Here is a 27,471-nt window from a genome sequence, read left to right as displayed (position 1 = left end):
TATTTCTAGAAAACGAATTTAAAATTATTTATTGCCAGAGGGGTATTTTTTTCAATTAATTTTCCCAGTTAGATAAATCTCATCTATCGGAAATAATATCTAAAATTTTCTTCAATTTCCTTAATATACCTTTACTACGAATTAGTTATTTTGATGTCTGCAATCAACTACGTGTACACGTACTGTATTTTCCATTTCATTAATCAATTGGATCGGCATAGTTCGTCTGTTTAAATGTGTCATCTTGTTAAACATGATTTTTTGAATATTGATTGCACCAAGATCTCTTTGATTTTTAACTTCTTCGTAACCTAACTTGACTAGACATGTTCTCTCAAATTCGCGCACTGTTCATCGACTTTGTTTTATCCTTTCTGTATTTTCATGATTACCCTGAATTACCTTCTGAACATGCAGGATCGCATGCTTTGAATTCCTGTTAATGCAAATTTGTGTATAAAAGATCTATCGGAAGTATGAAGGGTGGATAATGCAACAATTTTGTAAGTAACAATTTTGTTTTAAGCCAATGTTTAAAAAGGGTGAAGGTCTATCATACATGTTTAAAAAAAAAATAAAGATAGGGATGCGGCAATCCCTATAAGCACAGCATAACCTGCAGCCAGAAACTTCTTTTGACGTCTATTTGAGTTATTTATATGGATACCATACTTTCTTTGAAATACGTATTTAGTAAATGCTAAATCGATATTTTTAAAAAAGTTTAAAAGCAGATATTTTAGATGTTGACAACTATTGCATTGTTTTCCTCTTTTGCAAATATAGCTACAAACGGTAAATGCAAAGAATTAAATTTATTTCGTATTATATTTTTTTTTATTTTCATTATTTTTGTAGCAATACGTAATGATACGTAATGATACGTAATAGGGTGAATGAAAACCAATTAAAAGAAAATAATGAAGCGAAACGGAAAGAAACTATTTCAGGACAAAGAGCCAGAATCTGGAAAAGAAATCATGCATCGACCAATCTTCCACCACGACTTAAAGACAAACAGCAGAGTTGTACATTGCTCTTGCAGATGGGTATTTCAATGGCATTGCAGGTGGGGTTTTCCTTGCCAACGAAGAAGTGCAAACAAAAGACATAACAGTATCGCCAATTTTCCTAAAACAGGACCGCTGGATTATGTAAATAATCGACTCTATTTATGCTTTTCAAAGTTGATTGATATGATATATAAAGCATTTCACATGCTCGAGATTATTTGTAGATTCTATGTTTTCAATAGATTTAAAGAAAGACATCTTTTTCAATCAAAGGAATAGGGAAATGAGTTAACGAAAATTCTTCGGAGTTTCTATAGTTAAATGTAGACCACATTTAAGAAGGCTAAAGGTGGTTGATTTTTTTAATTTGTGAGTAAGGTATTTTAAAGACAAAAGAGTTGTGGAAACCTAAATGTGTAATTCTCCCCCATTTTGGCTGTGGATAAATAAGGAAATATATTTGTTTAGCTTAATAACATTCTTTTGAAAACGGGTTACTCATTAGATCTAACAAGTCTCAATTATAAGCTTTTTTTTTAGAAATAAGGAAAATGATATTGCCAAAAAAGATTATTTGCTTGAAAATGTCACGAGCAGCATTTATTTATGAGTTATGGATGGTACAAATCAATTGCAACATGAATTGGTGAAAACAAATGACAATTATTAACAATGCATGCATTTTCTGATAATTGATATCCCAAATGAAAATTCATGTATAGAAGTGCATTCTGATTGATTTCAAAATCTATAACTCTTTAATGCAAACAAATATTTTTTTAATTAATCAATAACTAATTCTTTTAGAAAAAGAGAAAGAACGGAAAACAGAAAACCAATAAGATAGAAACACCAGAAAGAAAAGTATGTATGCAGACATCTGAAACAGAATAACAAAGAAATCGATTATTTTTTTCTCTTCTTTTATGCAAACGTAAACGAAGTTTCGAGGGTATATAGTTTTGGCCGTGTCCTTCCGTCTGTCTGTCGCCCTGTCCGTCTGTTCGTCCCCAAAAACTTGCCCATAACTTTTGATTTTGTGGAGCTATGACTTTTATGTTTCATATGTGTATTTTTTGTGACAAGATGCTTCTTTTGGTGCCAACAAATTTGACTTTTTGGCTTTGGCCTTTGGGTTTGAACAAAATTTGCACAAACTTTCCAAACTTTTAATGTTGCCATATCTTCTACTGAACAGTACATGTATATACCAGGACATTTATTTTTAACATATATATTTTTTGTGGAAAGACTTTTCATTGGATACAAACAACCTAGACCATTTGACCTCGACCTTGGAGATTTTCATACTGAAGAAAAAACTTAAAACTTGCCCATATCTTTAAAACGAAGAAGGATACGGATACGGCTTCATTCTTCTCAATGTAATCCTTGTTCATTTGGATACCAAGAACTTTGATTCTTTGACCTTGACCTTAGAGTTTGACCTACTTTCAAAACGTAAACATTTGTGATAACTTTAGTTTAGAACTAGTGCTTTTATATTTTACATTTTTAATCTTTGTGAAAAGAAAGAATATTTGATAGCAGAATCTTTGACAATTTGACCTTGACCTTTCAGTTTGACCGTCTTTTTTAATTTCTTAACCTTGTTATCTATATATTTGTGGCGAGACCTTTTATTGGATACCAATTACCTCGACCTTTTGACCTTAACTTTTGAGATCTCCGCACTTATGAAAAAAACTTTAGCATTTGCCATAACTTTTGAACGCTAAGGGCTAGTGATTTCATATTTCACATATGTAATCCTTGTGAAGAGACCATTCCTTGAATATCAAGAACTTTGACCCTTTGACCTTCATCTAGGAGGTTGACCTAGTTTTAAAAGTAAACCTTGACCATAACTTTGAAAGGGTTAGGGCTAGTGCTTTCATAGTCTACCGGTACATATTTCATTCTTGTGACAAGACTCTTCATTTGCAAACAAGACCTTTGACCTTTTGACCTTAACCTACTTTTTGAAATTAGTAACCTTGACCATAACTGTTGAAGGGTTAAGGCTAGGGAGTCCATACTTTACATATGTATTTTCTGTGACAAGACCTTTCATTGGATACAAATTATCTTGATCCTTTGACCTTGACCTTGGAGATTTCTGTACTTATTTGGATTACTTTCATATTTCACTGTTGTATTTCCAGTGAGAATACCCTAATTTCGGTACCAATATATTAACTTTGCATTTAAGAAAAGTTTGATTTTCGCAATGTTGTTAAACGGGGGCATCTGTGTGTCACAAATATATCTTGTTTATTTTTAATTTAACATAATCTCGAATTGAAACAAACTAACGTGAGAGTTTTGTATAATCATTATTAGAAACAAAGTTATTAAAAGAAAATACAACATTATAAATTGAAAGATGAAAGCATGAAAAATATACACGGGTAATTTTTCCCTGTTTATATAAATAAAACACGGTGATGATGAGAAGCATTCAAACTGAAATGTCTATTAGGACAATAATATTCAGGAGCAGTGCAAGCATAAACCTCAAAAACATCATACATTGAATCAGATGCCATGAATATGTTGGCAACCCCTGTCGACACACCCGCCATGTGCTCTTTGTCCATTTTCGAGAAAAAAAAAACACAAAAAAGCTCACAACTAAGTGTGTAAATAATGTCCTTTAAAAATTGAAAAAAAAACATGTCAGCGTTTAGCTTAATGATAGACTATAATTTACCTTCAAGACTGTTTATACTTTTATTTCATCAACTTGTTTGTCAATTGTTTGCTTCGTATTAGAAATTGTTCGCAGGGTATGAAAATAATGTTTCATATTTGAATATATTACTTGAAAAAAAATGAATGGTAATCTAACAACCAAGCTCTATGATAATTGTTATGACTTTAGCCTTTCTATCGTCAGCTTGCCTTACTGATGCAGCAATACACCTTTATCACCTGCATACGGAGTTTATGTATCTCACTTTCGCAAGAGCATGCTCTACATATGAACAATTTCTAAAACGAGGTAAATCATCGAAAAACAAATTGGTGATAGAAAAATATTAGCAGTCGCGTTGTCATCATTTCCTAAGTCCTATGGTCTATTGTCAACAAATACAATTTATCATTGAGTCAAATGATGACTGACGTTTTTCATACTAATTGTTAGTCCATTATTTGTGCACTGAACTGACGAGGGATCTTTTCGTAAGATGCCGATCATGACATGCTGCACACGGTGGGTGTGACCGGTCGTTAGATGATGTTCACTGCTCCATGGCACCTGAATCCCCCCCCCCCGGATTTTCGGAAGTCCGTGTTTGCCATGCTCCTATTTTGTATTGTTTTATGGACTTTGATATTGAATACTGTTCGTTATTTCCATATCCTTCTTTCCAAATGACAGCTAATAATGTACACCCTAACATTCAGCTTGACTTGCTTTTTTCAAAAATAAAAACAGAGTTTTTTTATGTTTCTATTTCTCTGGAAAAGGGACTTCTTACAACATATTTTAACAGAAAACCAACTAACAAACTTATGTACCTTAACAAAACCTCCAGTCATACCGAATCTACAAAAAGTTCAATTCCGTTCGGTACGGTCTCGGTCTTAGAGCACGTCGTTTTTGCTCCAAAGAGAAAACAATCATTACCAGCGTGATAAAGTGAAAAAGAACTTGCGAAAACGAGGATATTCTAGTAATGATGTAGAAAAACAACTCACGCAAGTTAACCAGCTCAATCTCTCGGATCTGCTAAATTACAGGAAAAAATAAAACGCAATGTGATCGTATTCCCCTTGTGATTACCTATTCGAAAGGACTTCCAAAAATTCATAACAATTTAAAGAAACGACAAAACATTCTTGAAAATTCTGATCGCCTAAAACCTCTTACGTTTTGGAGGTTCGTGTTTGCTCTGTTCCAGTTTTGCATTGTTTTAGGGCTATTGATCTTGAATAATGTTCAGTATGTCCATATGTTTTGTAGTCATAGCACACTCTTTCATGTCAGATCAACTGACAGTCACAAACCCCGTACACAGGTGATGAAGGTACTGGGTATATTGAAACATAAATAAGTGCAGTTTATGAATGATGGTTACCAAACTATAAAGTTTTTGTCAGGCAAAATATCCTTTTTAGCTCACCTGAGCCGAAGGCTCAAGTGAGCTTTTCTGATCAAAATTTGTCCGTTGTCTGTCGTTGTCGTTGTCGTTGTTGTCGTTGTTGTCGTCGTAAACTTTTCACATTTTCATCTTCTTCTCAAGAACCACTAGACCAATTTCAACCAAACTTGGTACAAAGTATCTTTGGGTGAAGGGGATTCAAGTTTGTTCAAATGAAGGGCCAGGCCCTTTTCCAAGGGGAGATAATTATGAATTAGAGAAAAATTAATAACATTTTTAAAAAATCTTCTTCTCAAGAACCACTGGGCCAGGAAAGATGAAACTCATGTGGAATCATCCTCAGGTAGTGTAGATTCAAGTTTGTTCAAATCATGACCCCCGGGGGTAGGGTGGGGCCAAAATGGCCGATCAAAGTTTTACATAGGAATATATAGGGAAAATCTTTAAAAATCTTCTTCTCAAGAACCACTGGGCCAGGAAAGATGAAACTCATGTGGAATCATCCTCAGGTAGTGTAGATTCAAGTTTGTTCAAATCATGACCCCCGGGGGTAGGGTGGGGCCAAAATGGCCGATCAAAGTTTTACATAGGAATATATAGGGAAAATCTTTAAAAATCTTCTTCTCAAGAACCACTGGGCCAGGAAAGATGAAACTGATGTGGAATCATCCTCAGGTAGTGTAGATTCAAGTTTGTTCAAATCATGACCGGGGGTAGGGTGGGGCCAAAACGGCCGATCAAAGTTTTACATAGGAATATATAGGGAAAATCTTTAAAAATCTTCTTCTCAAGAACCTTTGGGTCAGGAAAGATGAAACTCATGTGGAATCATCCTCAGATAGTGTAGATTCAAGTTTGTTCAAATCATGACCCCCGGGGGTAGGGTGGGGCCAAAATGGCCGATCAAAATTTTACATAGGAATATATAGGGAAAATCTTTAAAAATCTTCTTATCAAGAACCACTGGGCCAGGAAAGATGAAACTCATGTGGAATCATCCTCAGGTAGTGTAGATTCAAGTTTGTTCAAATTATGACCCCCGGGGGTTGGGTGGGGCCAAAATGGCCGATCTAGGTTTTACAAAGGAATATATAGGAAAAATCTTTAAAAATCTTCTTCTCAAGAACCACTGGGCCAGGAAAGATGAAACGCATGTGGAATCATCCTCAGGTAGTGTAGATTCAAGTTTGTTCAAATCATGACCCCCGGGGGTAGGGTGGGGCCAAAACGGCCGATGAAAGTTTTACATAGGATCATAGGGAAACCTTTTAAAATCTTCTTTTCAAGTACTTCAAAGCCAGGCTTCGTTATATTTATTGGGAATCATCCTCAGGTAGTGTAGATTCAAGTTTGTTCAAATCATGACCCCCTAGGGGGGGGTGTAAAATTCAAGCCACCCCCCCCCCACCCAGGTTACTTTCAGTTCTGATCTGATCTGTGTTTTTTCCTAGCCAATTGCTCAGGTGAGCGATGTGGCCCCTGGGCCTCTTGTTTAAAATATCGTCTTCAGAGTACTGTGTGTACTATCACACAAAATAATAATACAAATGACTAATGACAAATAATCAAATTTAAGAATTCCAAAACTAGATACATGTACATAGATATTTGTCAATCGCACTGTATATGAAAATTGATGTCAACATTATCGATCTCATTTGATCTTGCCAGGCAAAGGTTTTCTTAAAGATTATATTAAAAAAATATATAAATTATTTCAAATTTAAAAATGTATGTATATTACGTTGCGGTAATGAAATGTAATACTCCGATAATCAGAATTCAGTCCTTTTCTAATGGATACTTTTATTTAAATAACGTTTTAAAATTAAGTCAACTTTCGGTTTCACATTATAAAAAACAAAGACTAAGGAAAATAAATCATTGATGAAGTATTTTCCTCCATTATAGAAACTATCTGTGATTGATTTCCTAAAATTGATTGAATTTTGGGGAAATAAGGCATGTGTTTGAGAAATGAATGTTGATATTCAATATCTTTGATAATATTAGGTGAAGCACTAAGGTAGCGTTAAATATCTTCAGAATCGATAGATAATGGACTCTTAGAACAATCTCGAATAAAGTACACATTCAGATTAAAGCAAAATCATTACAATCGAAATAGTTTTCATTGTACAGACAGGTTTGAGTAAGCATTGCATCTGTTCAGAATTGAACCTAATGCCAAAGCAACGTAACAAAACATAATAGTTATATAAGAAAACAGATTAAGCGGAGTGTGTTTCAGAATTGATTATATACTTGGTTTAACAGTTTGTTGTTGTTTACGTAACTTTTTTGTCCCTCCCCCAATTATTTCAAATTAGTATGACGCTGTTGTGTATCTATATCATTACTTTTTTTCACACATTCTGAAAATTGGAAAAAAAAAATCTTTAAGGCAAGATTAATGATTGCTTTCTTTCAGAATAATTCTATACAGTAAAACTCGGTTATAACGATATCACAGGGACTTTCAAAATTTCTATGCTCCATTCGTAATTCGTTATATACGTATAAAGAATTATTTAAATCTATATGAAGCTGTGAATTCGCAATATCCTGTTCGTACCAAACGAGCTTTACTGTACATCTTTTTGCAAATATATCTCAAATATGCATAGGAGAAGTGATGGAAACCTTCGACATATAATTGAATAAGTTCCATAAAAGAAATGGTGTAGGTTTTCAGTGTTGAATTTTTTTAAAAAGTAGTCCTCTCCGGTTTTAACGCGCGCAAGTTACCGCTTTGCCCATGCGCGAATCAAAGTGGATAAAACAAGGGTGTCTCCTTTTTGCCATTTATGATACTTTAGGCTTAAAGTAAACAACACTGTAAGGATTTAATGATTATATAGTTGTTAGGATATTTAACTCTTTTTCTAACTATAAACAAATTATTGACACATCTCGAGTCGTTATTATTTAACATTTCTTCTCTAATCATAACTTAAAAAACACATGTTTACCTGTATCCAAGATCAGTACGTGTAGAAATATTAAAACATCATGTACCTTAAATCGGACTTATTCTGTATGAAAAGTGTAAAAACTTATAACTTAACTTTTGGGGTTTTCATTTCTTCCTTGCCTTTACATTTCATTTCCTATGAGTGATTTAAGATCTCTTGGAAACAATTTTATCACAATTAATTTGGATTTGAACATAGACTACATGCATATAAAAATAACGAAAGGCAACTGAATGTATAATAACAGAAAACTAAATGATAGATTTTCAGCAATCATTGCAGACCTTTATGTAAACATTCGGTAATGGCTAAATAAACCATTTTTATTCTGTAATATATATACAAAAAATTATTTCAATATATTTCTGGATAACTTATGCTGTAAAAAAATGAATAGAATTAACATTTTTTTATTAATTTTACGAACAATCGGATATAATTATTGCAGTAATGCCGCGAAAAAAATGTTTATAACTTGCTCTTTCATTTTACAGGTAATAAACACTGAGGATAAAGTAACAGAAACTTTGGTAAATAGTGCGAAAACCGTCCCTTTTAACTGTTATTTATATACATGCAGTAGCATTTGTGCATTAAAAAAGAAGCAACGATTTATCTTTATTGTGTTAATTTTGTAGGAAATCGAGCGCAAGGATAAAGCAACAGAAACGGATGTGGTAAATACATGTTAAAGCTTCCAGTATTTTCAACCAATAGATTTTACTGTCACATGCTGTATGTACCAAAACTGTAAACGCATCATACCTGCGTAGATCAGTGGTAGAGAGTCTACTCTGCAGTCTAGGAGTAAGGAGTCATAGTCTTTACATAGCGGGTTGCAAACCTAAGGTGGGACGTTGAAACATGTTCCTGAGATGAGACCATATAAGTTGATGTACTGGCACGAAAAAAAAAATACAGACACATTCAAAGATCAAATTATTTTACATCTTCATAAAATTTCCAAAGGAATTGTTCGTTCATTACCTAACCTTGCAGTACAATAATTACTTCATAAATTGATGTTACTTTCGCCAGTTCATTTAAATATACGAGTATGTCTTAAGTAAAAAAAAAATACAAAATTTCAAACGTAACCAAGCTGATTAACGCCTTTCACTTAATCTTCGACTGGATGTTAATTCAAAATCTATATATGAATATCTCTTTCAAATGTGAATATATAAAAAGAAAGCTTAGGAAAATAAATTTGGTTGGTCAGTGATCAAAATATTTAGAAAAGCTCTTCGGATTTCACAAGAATTGACCACGTGACAGACCTTTTTATTTTCTCCGAGGAGTTTGCTTTTTTGCTTATTTTAACATGTTTTTGTTTGTAGGTTGGTCAAACAAAGAACAAAAAGACAAATACTAATTGGGTAAACCAATTATACGAATCGTAACAAAATAATTATGTTTATTCTATTGATTTATGCTGAAATATTTTTATATTTGCAAATTTATTCAATCTTATCAGTGACAACTTCTTATAGTAAAGACGTAATTTAATAAGCTTTGTTCTTTCATAGAGTGGTTTTGAAAGTTGTTCATAATTTGCTTTGTTGTTTTTAGAAAGTAAATTTAAAAGACAAATCTACATCTTGTCAGGTAAGTATTTTATCAGAGGGTAGTGCTTGTATCATGGGAGTTTTAAACATAAATTATCGTTGTCTATGTATATTGCTAAAATAATGTTATTGATTTAATGATTGCAACATTGCTTATCTATATTGGTAATGCATGTAAATTGTACATTCATCATATTTTTCTACTATGTTTCTTTTTAAAAAGTCCTTGGAAAAAGTGGATCAGTCAACACAGTATGATGATACACATGTAAGTCACTTAAAGTACAGAAATATTAAACTCTTGATATTTTCGTATTAGATTTACCAGATATACTAAGCTACAAAACCAATTAGAAAGTGTGTTTTCCGTAAATTCTAATAATCTGACAAGATTATCTTTCCATATTATTTCGTATATGTATCAAAAATATACATACTATGACCTTCGCAATTCCTAACATTCAAAAACTATGAGATGGTTAATAATAATGTCATCTTTAAAATATGTTATGTTTGAATCAAATCTCATAATAGAAGTGTCAATGGTTAATGCTTTGTCTTACCTTGTAAAGTGCCTCAGGATTGCTAGAACTCAAATCTCTCCATCGTTTGAAGTTCTTAGTCGCTCGAAGTAAGACTGTGATCCCATTTTTCCATTTTAATAACTAGACAAAACTACTTCTGATTTCTGGGACATCCAACTTCCCGAATTTCCCTCCATCTCTATCCAATATCTGGGTCCTGTTATATAATGAGATCTGACTGTCCGTTTAATCGGGATATAATGGGAGGACAACTGAGAATTGTTATGAAAAAAAGTTAAACAATCAAGAAACTAATAATTCTCTTATTTAATTAGGATATTTGTTCAAATAAACTGTTCTAAAAACTTCCAATAAATTTATTTTTTTGATATATGATTTAAGGTTTTAGGACCAGTCACGGAATCTTTCAGTACTTTTAAAGTAACAAAATGTAAAGCAAGAGAGGGAATTCAAGCTTAATCACGACAGAGCATATTCTCGAGATCTTTTTAAAAAACTACTACAATACTTATCTCATCTTTACCTCGTCTAATTGTAAACTGTTATTAAATTGATATAGATGATTTTGTCTCACTTACATTTCTGTTTACACGAATTTAGAAAATATAATTGACATTTGAGATATTTAAAAATATCGACTATATTTCCTTTGTGGAGATTTATTTATGTGATTTTGTATCAATTTAGGTTAATAGGCTGTTGCCCAGCCCACCAGTAGACCCTGCCAGATCGGATGAGAGACCAAGGAAAAGTGTAAGAATTTTTTCACTTTATAGATAGAACAATAATTATGAAATGCCAAGAAGAAATTGTAAATCAAAATTTGACATGCACTTCTTTTTATCTGTTTTAAGGGAGATCAAACATCTGGGACAGAGAGCGAACATTCTGAGGAAGAAGACGACGCCAAAGAAGACGGCGACAATAGGGTTAGAATTACTGTTTTCAAAAGATTCTGAATTATTTGGCATCAATCTAATACCCAGTTATGAAATGTTTCACGCTTTTCCTTAGGCAATTATGTACACATTGACTAGTCGACAATTTTTGTTAATTTCTGATCATGACAAAGAGCACACGGCGGGTGTAAGTAGGGGATACTTACTCCTCCATCGCACCTGATCCCACCTCTGATTGTTTGGAGGTCCGTGTTTTCTCTGCTCCTTTTCTGTATTTTCTTTAATGGAGCATGTTAACTTTGCACCCGTATACTGTTCCATATTTACGTATAAGTCATAAATTAAATGTAGGTTGATAAAGGACAGTATGTAAGCTAAGAAGTCCATTAAACAATATAAACTTATGAGAAGAGCAAATACTGAACTTCAATACACCAGAAGTTTTATCAGGTGTCATGGAGGAGTGTGTATCCCCTGCTGAACGGTCACACCTGCCGTGTGCTCCTTGTCATGATGGAGAAATAACCTTAAAGCTGAACCTTCTCATAAATAGGCACTGTCAGACTGGTATATAAACCGTTCGCTTTCGTTACACCCGATTGTTCACTCGAAACTCGTGGCCGGCATGTAGTACTCCTATCGTGGTCTTAGATTTTTTGCGTTTATTTCTTGTTTTTATGTGCACTTTCTGTTCGTAAATAATGTATTGACCTGTATTTTCCATGATACTTTTTTTCCTGTTTTGGACAAATACGTAAAATTTGATAATTTCATCGATATTGAGTAGCACGCTTTGTAAGATGTACGTCTACACTCCTCAGATATCTATAGTGAAATACATTGAACTGACTAGCGATCTGCTCCTTATATACGAGTTGTAGAGAGAGCGTTGAAGAACGAGAAACATGGCGGACTATGCCTATTTACGCGTAGTGTTCAGCTTTAATGTATATGTCGACGATCTATTATGTAAATAATGATTTAACAATTGGTATGAAAAACGTCGGTCAGTATTTAACTTAAAGCTGAAACATTTCATAAATAGGCACTGTCAGACGGGTATATAAACCGTTCGCTTTCTTTACACCCGATTGTACACTCGAAACTCGTGGATGACATGTAGTACTCCTTTCGTGGTTTTAGGTTTTCACGTTTATTCCTTGTTTTATGTGCATTTTCTGTATGTAATTAATGTACTGACCTGTACTTTTCCTGATACTTTTGTCTTGTTTTGGAAAAAAATACGTAAATTTGATAGTTTCATTGCCACTGAGTAGCACGGCAGTGTAACATATACGTCTACACTAGTCGGATCTCTACATCGAAATTCATGGAACTGATAAGCAATCTGCTCCTTACAAAGGGGTTGTAGGGAGAACGGAAAATATGGTGGACTATGCCTTTTTTTACGAGAAGTGTTCAGCTTTAATGATAGAATGTATTTGCTAAAGGGGACATTGTATCGACTATAGAACTTACGAAATGACCTTTCTTGTCAATTACTTACATTGTTTTAGAAATTGTTCATATGTAGAGCATGCTCTAGAGAATGGAATTAACTGAGAGATATACTTCATATCATGAAATAATTTTAGGAGAAATCCTTCTTTGTTTATGTTTTTAATACAATTTGCCTTCTTTTGATATTGCATTTATTTTTGCTGTTATCATAAATTTTTATTTACGTAGGAAAGTCTAACTGGAGAAAGATTACCAAAGCCTTTTCATAGAATAAACATTTTCGGGAAAACGTTGAAGGAAAATGTAGAAAAAGGTAAACAATCCATTTCATCAATTTGAATGTTTTATATTTCAATATTTTAACATTTATCGAAATAATATCTAGAACATTTTGCATTATGATCATTATTGAAAATACCTCAGCAATTTTGTGCGAACTTTATTGTAGACACCCCTCGAGATATACTTTCAAAAATTTAACATATTCGGTTAAATATACGATCTTAGATAATAGGATCACCTCATACAAATATTTGAAAAAGATATAGATCTCATCGTCTGAAATTCAGTGATGAATTTCATATTTTGGTGATTTCATTAATTAATATTGAGAAAATTATGCTCACATCAAATGTCTGGCTTTTATTTACAACATATTTTAAAACCGCTTAGTTCCAGAATTGCTTAAGCGCGGTTTGCGTGTCATAAAAGGACCAAATTATGATCATGAGAAATTGACAGCTGTTCCCGGGGACTACATTGGAACGGTCATCTGTGTAGATTTTGAGGAAGATTTACCGGAAGTTTGGGAGTACACGAAAGAACAAATAACAAAAATTGCTGTGTTTAGGAGAGGGAAATCCGGGAATGGTAAAACATATTTCATAGAAAGAATTTCAGCACATCAGATTTCAAATGATTCGCAAGCGAGTTAAAGTTCAACTAGATGCTGTCATGAGACAGTAATACCCGCACTAAGGTGTTTGCCTCTAAATACACACTCCTTCATATTGGACTTTCCAAGGAAAAGTCAAAATAATTCTATAATTATCTCCGTACATGTATTCGTCAAATTGAGCATAAAATTTTCAGGTGACCATATGATCTATGAGCCTCATAGATGTATTTTGTATACTTAATTCATTACCAGTCTGAAATAGCAGAATTTAATTAATAAAGTAAATTAATTAATTAGATTCTGATAAATATTTTGCCCATAATTTGGAACTTTTTAAATTTACTTTCTCAATAACATAAAATATTATTTTAGGGAAAAAAAAAAACATTGAAAATACAGCCCAATGATTTGTAAATGCCTATCCCCCCCCCCCTCACCATCACACACACACACACACTCTCTCTCTCTCACACACATTTTTTTTTAAAATAGACCTAGATGGCAAAGTTATGTTAAAACATCGTTTATTATGATAGTTTGAAATTTGTTCTTGTACTAAACAGTTTTACGTGTGAACATCTTATTGAAAATTTCTACATTCACATTGGGTTTGCGTCACCCATTATCATATTTTTAGATAATGCCACTCGGCACACCTCGGCCGATTCATACTTCATCTAATGAATGAGATTATTTAGCACATGTATGCTGACGATGCAGTGTGGTCAGTTAAAATCATTTGTGTTTTAATTGGATTATATGGATTATATTTCATGAATTCGTTGTCACGACCTATGACATTCGGTAAGTACAAGATTTAGTATAGATTGCATAAGAATAAATAAATACAAATGGTTAGGTTGAAGTTCAAAAAGGGTCAAAGACCATCGCATGCCACAGTCGACAAATTTCACATTGTCAAGTTATCTCCCGTTGCCGACATTCAGTATATACACTATTACAGAAGTAGATCCAGAATTTTTTTTGCGGAATGGGGGGAGGGGGGGGGGGGGGTCACACCTCATTCAAAAAAAAAAATCCAGCCCAAAATTTCCCGAGAAGCAAATAAAAAAATAATAATAAAAACAATGATGCTGGGGTCCCTGTTTTCTATGGGGGAGGATGTCAAAATTCATTTGTATTCTCTTCAGTAAATTATAGTCTTATCTAAATAACTGCAAATTCAAGGGGGAGGGGGGTGTCTGATCTCCCTAGCCACTGACACCCTGTAACCTGAAATGACAAATGATCTTATGACTCCATAATAGTAGAAATTTTTTCCATTTGACTATATATACATATTTTGTTTCCTGTGTTTATACATGTATGCCTGTTCACAGAAACTTTAACCTTGTCCATATTTAAGTTTTAAGTGGATTGGGCTATACACATGGCTTCCACATTTCATAGGTAAATTTCTTTTGGCAAAATCTTTTAATGGGTACCACCAATTTTGACCTCTTGATCTCTTGACCTTGGAGTTTGACCCACTTTTACAAGAAAAATACCTTAAACTTGGCCTAATTTAAGTTTTGAACAGTTGGTGCTAGGACTTTCATGCTTAACATGTGTAATCATTGTGAACTTTCAACAGGTATAAATATTTTTGACCTTGACCCTAGAGTTGAATCCAATTTAACTTTAACCTTGGCAATGACTTTTGAACAGGTGAGGAAGTACTAGGAATTTCTCTCTTATTTCACATGTGTATTCCTTGTGACAAGACTTTCCCTTTGATACCAACAATTTTGACCCTTTGACCTTGACCTTGGAGTTTGACTTACATTTGAGAAACTTCAACCTTTGCCAAAAGCTGCCAAAACAGTTGCTGTCACAACAAACAAACAAATTACCGGTACTAAAAAAAAACCACAGTATACATGTACATATTTTATATTCAACAGATATACTTCTGGTCATATCTCAAGTTCTCCCTTGAATCAGACATGGTGATATAAATATTTTGAAAATAATTATTGTAAGAGTTGAAAAGGTTGTGCATATTAAAATATACTAAGTGCTGCGGATGAATTAGATATACCAGTTTAGCTTCATTTTGCTACCCAAAGCACCTTGATTAACTATTTACAAGCATACTGTTTTCTGAAATGTACTGTTTTGTGTCGTCCATCTGTTTTTCTGCAAACTTTTCACATTCTTAACTTCTGAATTAAGAACCACTGAGCCAATTTCAACCAATTACATGTAAATATGCAGGGGACTTTTTCCAACATAAATCTTCTTCTCAAGAACAGCAAGGACATTTATTGTCCCCCATTTTTGCTAAAGGTAGGACACATTAAATCTTATTTGTTTGTCAGTCTATCCATCTGTCACAATAAGTTTAACTTTGGTCATCATAGTCATATATTTTGAATGAGAAGAGACAGGACTTTTATATTAAACATTTGTATTAGTATTTAATGGGACAATACCATTCTAAATACACTATGATTTTTATTACCCATGACCTTGAAGTTTGACCTACTGTCATGAACAAATTAATTGTTTTAAATTGATCATTTTGAAAGATAAATGAAAGAGAATTCATATTACCTGTGATAAGACCTTTCCAAATCTATCATGACTTTTGACTCTGTGACCTTGACCTTGAAGTTCAACTTACTTTTCAATAATTTTGATTTTTCTTTTTGATTGAGAAGAGATACGACTTTCACATTTCAAGTGTACATTACCCATAACAAGATGTTTCCCAACATGCTATGATTTTTTACGCCTTGACCTTGATGTTTTACCAAAATTTTAAAAGAGTGAACTCTCCCAAAAGAGGATTAGGCCACTGTGTAAAATGAAATAGGAGTTTAGGGAAGACGGGCTTTTTGCATAAAAAACATCATTTTTCCACCCTTATTTGACACCCCGGGGCAAAATCAAAATTCCAAAACCTTACTACACATTTACATCACCCCATCATCCATCTCCCAAAAGATGATTAGGCTGCTGAATAAAATGTAAGAGGAGTTCAGGGAAGATGGGGCTTTTTGCATAAAAAAAACGTCATTTTTCGACCCCCATTTGACGCCCCGGGGCAAAATCAAAATTCAGAAACCTTACTACACATCTACATGACCCCACCAACCAACTCCCAAAAGATGATTAGGCTGCTGAATAAAATGTAAGAGGAGTTCAGGGAAGAAGGGGCTTTTTGCATAAAAAACATCATTTTTCTACACCCATTTGACCCCCTGAGGCAAAATCTAAATCCTGAAACCTTACTACACATCTACATGACCCCACCAACCATCTCTCAAAAAATGATTAGGCTGCTGAATAAAATGTAAGAGGAGTTCAGGGAAGATGGGCTTTTTGCATAAAAAACGTCATTTTTCGACCCCCATTTGACCCCCCGGGGCAAAATCTAAATTCTGAAACCTTACTGCACATCTTCTTGACACCACCAACCATCTCCCAAAAGATGATTAGGCTGCTGAGTAAAATGTAGAAGGAGTTTAGGGAAGACGGGCTTTTAGCATAAAAAACGTCATTTTTCGACCCCAATTTGACCCCCCGGGGCAAAATCAAAATTTTGAACCCTTACTGCACATCTACATGACCCAACCAACTATCTCCCAAAAGATGATTAGGCTGCTGAGTTGAATGTAAGAGGAGTTCAGGGAAGAAAGGGCTTTTAGCATAAAAAATGTCATTTTTCAACCCCCATTTGACCCCCCAGGACAAAATCAAAATTCCAAAACCTTACTGCACATCTACATGACACCACCAACCATCTCCCAAAAGATGATTAGGCTGCTGAATAAAATGTAAGAGGAGTTCAGGGAAGAAGGGGCTTTTTGCATATAAAACGTCATTTTTCAACCCCCATTTGACCCTTGTGGCAAAATCAAAATTCGGAAACCTTACTGCACATCTACATGGCACCACCAACCATCTCCTAAAAGATGATTAGGCTGCTGAGTAAAATGTAGAAGGAGTTCAGGGAAGACGGGGCTTTTAGCATAAAAAACGTCATTTTTCGACCCCCATTTGATCCCCTGGGGCAAAATCAAAATTCCGAAACCTTACTGCACATCTACATGACACCCCCAACCATCTCCCAAAAGATGATTAAGCTACTGTGAAAAATGTAGGAGGAGTTCAGGGAAGAAAAGTGTGACAGACGGACGGACGGACAGACGGACGGACGGACGGACGGACATGAGTAACAACAATATACCCGAACTTTCTTTAGAAAGTGCGGGTATAAAAATGGTTAGATATGAGTGTTTCATGCAAATGAGCTAACAAAAGTTCATAAGTTATATACTTTATATAGAGAGACATTTCAAAGAACAAGATTCGGTTTCTATACAAATTTGGCCCTGTAATTTTCTTAAATATTGAACTGATGTTAGAAGTTAAAAATAATTCTTTCCGATTTATTGATATTCCATGCAACAAATTCATACAAATCATTTTTCAAATTTGACGTCACAAATGCTAATTCTGATGTAATGAATTTGTGCATTTTCCTGTTTTTTCTTACAAGATGCATAGACATCAATTTTCAGTCGATTTCAGGAAACAACAAATAAATCGCCGATAAAGGTTTTGAAATATGATATTCATATTATAAAGGATATTAATCAATATATCGAAATATTGATGTGGGCGACGGATATGGGCAATATGTTTAAAGAAATATGGAATAATACATATCAAAGGGTGAAATTTAAGGCTTCGAGCATGAATCTTATAGATGTATATGACACAATTGTTCTTTCCCTTCCAAGGTAATAAAACATATCAACAAAACAGAGTTTTGATTCCTTGTTGTTGGAACCACATGTGCGGTCCTTATGGGTTTTAATTAGGTTTTTCGTATAGAAACCTCCATATGTAACGTTATTTCACATAAGTACAATTTTTTCCAATATTGGCATTTGATCGTTTGCCAAAATTTACTGATCGCTACCTTGAACCTTGAATAAATTCTGCTGATTATGATTCATTTTTTGCTGAACTCTTCTGGTATTATCCATCAAAATAATAATAAAATTTGTAACCAATAACCCCCTTTCGTCTATTAACATCGTTTGCTTTGTTTGTTTGATTGTCTTTTCATAATGTCTATGAAATGTTACATTCCAGATTATTAGTTTTTGAAAGAAAGAATTTCAACCATTTCTGGCGATAAAAATCCCAAGGAATCAAGATTTAAGATATATTTCAATGTCTTATCTTTATAAAACATGTTCACAGTCTCATTTCCTCTGTGTCTTATTTTGTTTCATAGAAATAGAATACACCAAATTAAATTACCGAAATGGAAAAGATCATTGTACGTTTTCTCGGTAAAACATATCCTTATAGGAGTAGATCATTAGCCTGCTATGATGCCTAAAAGCATAAAAAGAACTTTTAAAAAATCTTACATTTTATGAAGTACAGTGTACTAAGTTGTACTGCAGCGGATAAATATGCATAAGAAATAAATCATTGATAATATGCACTCAACATGTGCAGCAATGTACAAATCACCTTTAATTTGTAATCAAATAAAAGACAAAATAGAGTAATCCTTAAACAACTGTTGATTTCCTTCAATGCAAGAAGATCAGTATTGTAGATTATTAAATCATTGTGTCCTAGAATTTTGATGGTAGAAATATAATTGATATAAAGGAACACAATATCATTTTGTCATATTTTTTTAAGTATTCATATACCTCTTTATGTAGCTTTTGGGAAAGAGTATGTAGATAGATTCAACAAACCTCATTTGGTCACCAATCAACTTAACACTTATGTGGAAGTACAGTGGGACAATGGACAAAGAGAGTTATGTGCTATTGGACCATTGAAATTTGAGCTGCTCGTATACAATACAAGTACTATATCCTTTTCCATTCAATCAAATTTAAGAAAGGCACAGTAATGTACATAAACAATGAAACTTGGCTAATCCGAATGCTGAGTATTTCAAATTTTTCGATGTTATATTAAAGTCTCTATTAGTAAATTATTTGTTAAAATGTGGTCTTATACGCCATTTATCTTTTTGTTTTGGAATCTGCGACAGACAGTTTTTTTTTTTTTTTTTTTTGCATTGCAAAAATAATTATGCAATCTTCATAGTCATTGAAGCATATACATGTAGTTTAATTAAAATAGATTTTCCCACGTTTGAGCATGTGAGAAATCCACATTTAAATATAAAAACAAAGCCTTATTTTTCATTAAATTCATCACTATTTTAGAAAATAATTTTTCTTTTCAAAGATGAAATTCATGACAACTTCATGTGCAATGGATGCAATGAAGAGCCTATAATTGGTACACGATGGACATGCGTCACTTGTAAATTTAGAAACCTTTGTACGTCATGCTATATGGCCAATAAATATAACAGAAACCATGTCTTCCAGCGAATAATGATGAAAGGTGGAAAAGGGTAAGTATTCTCTCAATGCATTTCAAATCATAAGGAGCACACGGCGGGTGTGACCCGTCGGCAGGGGATACTTACTCCTCTATGGTGCCCTGTCTCATATTTGATGCATTTAATAGGTCCATTTTATGTCTGATTTGGCTTAATGTTGTTCAACGTAGTATTCTTCTCATATTTCTTACATATAAAAATTGATAAAATTTTACAGAATCAAGAAGACAATATCACTAAGTGCTGGTACCAGTGAGATTAAAACTGACCGTTTTATATTAAAGGCATGGTCAGGTCAGGGTCATTATCTTTTCTATGGATATTAAGACTAAAAAGAAATTACTGTTGCTAATCATGCGATCCCTACTTGTATTTCAAAATATATGATTTTTTGCATAAAAGATACTACCAAATAGGGTCCAAAAGATTACTAAATTGAGAGAAATAATTTAACTAAAATGGATATTGGCTAATCCGAATTTTCTCTACTTTACTTAATGTTTTTGCATATATTTATTATTTTAAAATACTTTTTATATTTAATTTTTTCTTATTTTTATACTTGGAGAAATTGTCACAGTAAAATTCAAGATGATTAAAAAAACAAAAAGTTTTGATCGTTAACCGAGAGAGAGAAGAAAAACACTTTATACAGATTTTTGGCTCAAATCTGTACTAAGATTGGAAACTTTTAAAAGATAACATAGTTCTAGTTTGTTTGAGAAATCATATTCATTTGTTATATTTTTAATCTTTCGTCTCTTATTAAAAATTTAAGGTACATTGATACGCTGATAAGAGAGATAACTCTTAATGAAACAAATGTCTATTAATTCTTTATAAATTTGTCAAGTTTAAGTGCCTTTTTTGTCAAATTTTGCCCCGCAAGTCATGCTATAATTGTTTGTATTTTATTCATCATATACATCTGCCTTTATAAATCATAAAAGTTAAAGAAAAATTTCATATGAGTGAGCAGGGAGTTTATGAACCTTAAATTACATTTTAAAGATTCTTCAAGTTTTTGATTATAAAAAAATTAGCTAAAATTATAACTAAATGCATTGTTCTGCAATAATTCTGAGAGGCAAAAAAGATATTTTCATACGCCACATTTCTGCCAAAAATATAGTCCATGCTAGTTTTGAAATACATTTAACATTTCTATTCAAAGTTGTTGTTCCTGATGCGGAAAGAAAAATATGGTCTTTTACATTTCTTACATCTATATATATGTTAGACATATAAGCAAAATTAATATTCTTTGAATATTTCATCTAGTCAGAAACCAGGCAAGAGTTATACTTTAAATAAAATGGACTTTTGAGCTTCAACATTATTCGTAATTTTCATACGCATGTGAGTTAAGGCTACATATGGAAATTTCTATACAAAATATCTAATTAAATTCCATAATTGCTCTACCTACTGCACAGAAAATGTTAAGACTTGTTTTCTAACACATTCTTGGTACCCACGACATGCGATAGCCAGTACACATTATGACGTCATATTATGACGTCATCGACCTGTACTACACAAGTGTATAAGAAACATCAACAAAATCGCTTCGGCGCAAGGGCATACATTACTTTGTTTTACAGAAACAAGGTATCAAAAGACGCAGGATATTCCAAAGATTTAAGATATTGCTGCACAAATGTCGGCAGTGCAATTGGTTACTTACTATTCGTGCAGTTTTAAGTTTTAACAGGGTAAAAATTCACTGTCCAGGGAAAGTTTCCTAAAATTTTTATCAATTGAGAAAGTGCATAGGATTTGTGCAGCAATTTTATTAATTTTAAGAATATTCACCTGAATATTATACATTGTTTATTTTAAATTAGATAGGATAGGCCCTTGCGCCGACGTGATTTTGTTTATATGATTTAATACCTTGAATGGGAGAGAACAATGACGTCATGATATGACGTCATAATGTGCACTTGCATTGATAAACTGTGGGTACTGAGTATGTATCAGAAAATCAATTTGAACCTTCTCTGCACATAAAATATACAAATTATGAATTTTCATTAGCTTATTTGCATAAAAATATCCATATTTAGCCTTAATTCACTTGCGTATATTTCATCGATATTATATAGCAAACCAACGTGTACGCGTAGGTGTACGTGTAGCTCCAGAAATCTGTGCATTACGTCATCACTCTTGCTAATGGCGAATTTCTACACGTATCCTCTTACTCAGGTTACGTGTAGAATGCCAAGTACACGTAAGTCTAAACTTGAAGCTTATAATTCTTTAACTGCTGTTTATATTTTCAAAAAGTGTGCGTTTTTCTAAAACCTGAATATTTAATGCAAATACCGTTGAAAGAACTGAACGTCAGTAATTGAAAAATATTAATTTATAGGCAGTTAAAATCACAACATCTAGATTTTCGAAACAGGCTTTGACCTATAAGAAATATGTACATTTTCTTCTCATAAGTACATGCATATGTTTATTTAAAACGGTGATATACGTATTAAAATCATTGTTTTTTCAGATGATCTTTATATGTAAACCACTTTTACATTTAATAACTTACAACTACAAGTACTTTGCTAAACAAGACAAAAATGTTAACGTGTACGTGTAATTCTTACTTGTAATTTACACGTACATGTACACGTAAAAGTGAGCTTGCAAAACCTCTTTAATAATTTACGATTATTTTTTGCTTAGGGCGGGAGGGGAGTGCTTAGTAATTAAATCCAAAAACCTTTACTCACTCTTTAATTTGAAAAAGTATACCAATGCATGTTCGTGTTAAAATGCAATGCGCTTCAAGAATTTTGCAGATGAATTGTGAAAATAAAGACCAGCATAATAGGGAAAATATCTTATTTTAATGCATATTTTTTGAAAACACGTTTTGATTGGGTAGTGCACTGATGATTGAAGCATTAAAAGAAGCATTAATGAGTGGCTTCTTTTCATGTGACGTCATGATAGAAGAACGCAAAAACACAATGCTCTTTGACTTATTTCATATAACGAATCTCAACAAAACAAGAGTTATTCCCTAATTTACAAACGTTTCAGAAAATGGGAACCTTTGATATGATCTTCCAATGGTTGATATAAAAATAATTAGATATTTGGTTTTGTAATTAATATATTTTAATTGTATAATAAAATTTGTTGTGTTTGTAACCATGTTTTTGAAAAACAAAAAATCGTATTTTATATATTTTAGGAAGACATGTAAAGACAAAATGAGCCATATAGTTAAAAACAAGAAGCGCATTAAGTACATCATAACTACTCATAGAACAAAAATAAAATCTTATTCTATTTGCAGTATCAGTTATCTCCAGTGAGTTTTATTCAATAAAACCTAGTTCTGTGTACTTTTCAAAGAAGAAAATTCTGATTTTTTAGACCGGAAATGCCTAGTCGATCCAGCAGCACAGATATTGGTAAAAGACATGAAGCATACGGCGTAACCACAGGAAGTAGAGTATCGTTTGTTAATGAAAACATGCAAGGTACGTTAATGTGATATAATAATCACATTCCCGCATTTAAAATTATTGACATTCTACCTCTACAACGAGATAAACAGTGTTGAAAATCCTAAATTTTGCTGATAATGTTTTGTAATTATTGATTATGTGTTGTTCTTGCTGACAAAAACTAAAATTCATCGTTGCTGATAATTTTACGTTAACGCTGTTCTTGTTCAACAAACAGAGGTCATCCAGTGAAGAAGCAGGTTGATTCTGGTAGATGGATAATAGATTTCGCTTTTCACATTAGTACGCAGCACAACTAAGGTTAAAGTAAGGAGGCGGGGCCTAATTTGTACGGGAAATGTTTACTATGACGTTACACATAATATAAGGTCTTCAAAATACCATAAAATGAAATCATTTGCTATTTCAAACAGCTGGATAGCTGTACAATGTGTACTACATACAAACTTACTGCTACATGAAGTTTTGTCGTTTGTTAAATACCACACAACAGTATATAAACGATACATTGATCGCAATGCACTTGTCAATGTGACGTCATCTCGCAAAAATGACGCAGTTTGTCCACAGTGAGAGGCTGATCAAGTCACATTTTGTACACAGAAAATGTCTTTGTTCTCAAATAAAATATTATTTGCAATGAAATAAAAGGCCGTAAACTTGGATGCAATGTCTATTTTTGTATTTCATATATAAGCTGTCCGTACATTCTCCAGACTAGTGACACTGTCGTGTTTTTGTATGCAGATTCACTGAAAAATTAATGAAATGGCCATAATAAATCGATTCATTGCAAGGGCATACCCTCAATGTATCTTGTCAATATTTTACATAAACTCAAGAAAAATTAAGATATTTGTAAAGTGCTGCGAACCTCATGAAATCTTGCAAATAAATCAATTATAGCTCTATTTAATGAAGTTGACCAGCAAAATATTCAGCCTGCCGTCCAACAATTAAAATTTTAGCAATTAAAAAAGGGAATCTTTATAGCTCCGTAGCACTTTTCTTAAACTACATATAGTGTTGAAAAGGATTATAAATCAAACAAAGATTCTTAACTTGGTTATACCCTTGCAATATTGGAATTTATGGACGACCTCTAAACTGCAAGTATAATTGCTAAAATCATCTGACGTCGACATCACGTGACAAGTCTAAAAAAATATCTAAATGTCCCCAACATGTAGATTTAAACCACATTACATTTTTCTTATATCAGTGAAGTTCTAAAAAGAATCGCCCTTCCTAATAAAGTATGTATTTTTTATCTTAAAATATCGCCGATATTTCAATTTGTAACCTTAACTGTGCTGCGTATTCATAAATGTTACCTTATCATGACTTAAAAATTTTTGTTAGGTAACATTTTTTATACTAAAAAATGTGTTACTTGTACATGTTGTATTCCATATTGTTAATCTTTGCACTGTGCTTTTGGAAATAAAGTTGGGCAATGGGGTCACATTTGGCTAATCGTACCATAAAATGTACTTTACCTTCTTCATTTTAAAGGAAAGGTTTTGGGGCCATTGAAAGAGGCTGTCCACAGATATACAATAAACGGAGTGATTTATCCATTGCGAAACTTGGCTCCAAATACAAGAGTATCAGTAATACAAGGAATCAAAGTGAAGGAGCCTTGTCTTCCCCATCTTAATTCAGGTAAGAGAGACAATATATATCAATAAGACCGGCCGCGGTAGCCTAGTGGTGGGACCTTATCTTCGTAATACACAGGCCAGGCTTGGATTCTCGTTCGCCGCCCAGCGTCAATTATAAGACACATTCATATGAAGGAGAACTTGTTCAAAATCTTATGCGTGAAATGAAGAAATGAAGAAAACACTTTCTGTGTACTTAAACTCGACATTCAGTTATATCGACGACGTATTGTCAATTAAAAATGGTAAATTCCATTCCTATGTCGATACGATATATCCAGGAGAGCTCGAGATAAAAGATACCACAGAGTCTGACATATCTTTTTCATACCTGGATATTTTACTTGAAAAAAGACGTTAATGGTAATCTAACAACCAAGTTATGTGATAAACGTGATGAATAACTTTTCTATCGTCAACTTCCCTTCCTCCTGCAGCAATATACCTTCGTCACCTGCATACGCATTGTATATATCTCAGTTAATTCGATAGGTAAGAGCATGCTCTACGTATGAACAATTTCTGAAACGAGGTAAATTATTAACAAGCAAGTTGATGAAACAACAATATCAGCAATCTCATTTAAATTCATCATTTCGTAAGTTCTATGGTCGATACAATGACCTTGTCAGCAAATACAATTTATCATTGAGTCACATGCTGACAAACGTTTTTCATACTAATTGTTAGTACATTATTTATACACTGAATTCACAACAGATTTTTCCATATTTATCAGATCATGACAATGAGCACACAGCGGGTGCAGGGGATGCTCACTCCTCCGTGGCACCTGATCCCACCTCTGATGTTTTGGAGCTCCATGTTTGCACTGCTCCTGTTTTGTATTGTTTTATGGACTTTGTTATTGAATACTGTTCGTTATCTCCATCTCCTACGCTTATAAGGTATTACTCGAACTTGAGCATAATGGTGCTTTTAATCAATCAAATACTGAAAATACTAGTCTGCAGAAAAACATAAATCCATAAACCTGAAAAAAGTCTAAGTCGTATTCGTTTAGTTCTTTCAGTTTTTTTCTAGTATATATAATAATATAACATAAGAGTCAGTCCGCGAGAAAACCATGCAGAACTGTCCAAATCGAAGGTTGTCATATCTTAATGAAATTTGGTGGGTAGTTAGACTTTATAATATGTTATTAAAAAATGACCAAAAAAAATCCCATTATTGAACATGGCTGCCATAGGCAGCACCACCTCCTTTTTGCACATTTAAGTGCAAATGCACTTAAAAAATTCAAGAAAAATGGTAAAATTCACATTTGATTTATTTTTATTCAAAATTAAACTCGCATTTCCATTAAGGTATTTTGAAAAACATAAGACTATGTTCTTTCAAAATTGACATTTATCATAATCAAATATGCAATATATCAAAGGGCAGACAACCCTTGAAAATTGGCATGATGCCAATTTTCAAGAATTGCCAAAAGTATTACAAATTTAATGCCCAAAATCTTCCAAGACCAATCTTTGAAATTCATTTTTTTGATTTTATTGTACAAAAATAACTCTAAACATTATCTTTGCCAAATATTGAGCTTGGGAAATAATAAATAATTGAGATATTGGGATTTACAAATTGCCAATTTTCGAGAAAAAAATTGCTCAAACTCAAATGGATTACAAAGTCAAATATAGTACTTTAAATTATATACAATTGTTGTTAGATATTGAAACATGCAAAAATTTTCTTTGAAATGATAATTATGAGTGAAAAATATTTAAATTAAAAAATAAAAAAAAACTAAATTGTCAGAAATTACCCCTAATATGAGGATAAGCATTTTGCGAATTGTTTAGAAATGAGAAAAAAAAAACATAATAAATTGTATTGGCTTACTTGCAATTTTTCAACAATCATATGAATGTATATGTCCCTTACATTTTGTAAGTTAGTTTCTTTATAATTAATAAAAAGGATATTACAAGTATTTAAATTCAAACGGACTCAGTATCCATTCATATAAATTTTGAGACTTGACATTGTTTGCTAGCTGCAGAACTGTAGCTCTCTGAAAAAATATATATTGATAGACCGGAGGGCTACAGTGCCACCTGTATATTTATTGCGCATAAAAAATGCGCTTGGTTCTGGATTAATTCTTCCAAATTCTTACCTCAATTGCAAAAACGGCTAGATTTCAATAAAGTCCTTTCTCCTTTATCAATTAACGGCATGGTTTACATCACAGGTGCTTGAGGACAGGACCTCCCCCCCCCCCCCCCCCAATATAGACCCCCGGGCCTGTTAGACTTTTTTCACATAAATTATATATGGATGACACATTTGTGATATAATCTATTCTATCAGTTCAGAAAATTTGCTTAAACTTACATTTTATAAAAATATCTACCCTCTCTATATGATTTTTATATAGAGAATGTAGGGTAGATTAACTAGACCGTTTCTTTGGGCAATTTTTTGATT

The 27,471-nt window shown here is 33.0% G+C and overlaps 1 protein-coding gene across 1 annotated transcript; it reads left to right on the top strand.

Moving 5' to 3' along the window:
• The first annotated feature begins 345 nt into the window (after positions 1 to 345).
• LOC134259639 (uncharacterized) lies at positions 346 to 27,051 on the top strand. Its single transcript, XM_062742238.1, has 17 exons — positions 346 to 507; positions 892 to 1,154; positions 1,821 to 1,877; positions 8,592 to 8,627; positions 8,736 to 8,774; positions 9,438 to 9,476; positions 9,670 to 9,705; positions 9,889 to 9,933; positions 10,898 to 10,963; positions 11,065 to 11,139; positions 12,799 to 12,883; positions 13,243 to 13,440; positions 19,168 to 19,317; positions 19,709 to 19,880; positions 23,259 to 23,365; positions 24,869 to 25,018; positions 27,038 to 27,051. The coding sequence occupies exons 2-17, from the start codon at positions 921 to 923 to the stop codon at positions 27,049 to 27,051; spliced, it is 1,503 nt and encodes a 500-aa protein (XP_062598222.1). The 5' UTR covers positions 346 to 507; positions 892 to 920.
• Positions 27,052 to 27,471: the final 420 nt, after the last annotated feature.

This window comes from Saccostrea cucullata, unplaced genomic scaffold, assembly GCF_032062105.1.
Source record: "Saccostrea cucullata isolate Sc308-1 unplaced genomic scaffold, CSIRO_AGI_Scuc_v1 ctg1911, whole genome shotgun sequence".
Taxonomy (NCBI): domain Eukaryota; kingdom Metazoa; phylum Mollusca; class Bivalvia; order Ostreida; family Ostreidae; genus Saccostrea; species Saccostrea cuccullata.
Note: the sequence above shows the minus strand (reverse complement) of the source record. Positions and strands in the feature narration are given on the sequence as shown.

What these genes read in the sequence shown, in the direction of transcription:
- LOC134259639 (XM_062742238.1), top strand. Translation starts at nt 921, where the DNA reads ATGAAGCGAAACGGAAAGAAACTATTTCAGGACAAAGAGCCAGAATCT. An exon ending in ATAAAGTAACAGAAACTTTG is followed by an intron (nt 8,628 to 8,735) that starts GTAAATAGTGCG and finishes TTAATTTTGTAG; the next exon opens with GAAATCGAGCGCAAGGATAA. An exon ending in GCTGCTCGTATACAATACAA is followed by an intron (nt 19,318 to 19,708) that starts GTACTATATCCT and finishes TTCTTTTCAAAG; the next exon opens with ATGAAATTCATGACAACTTC.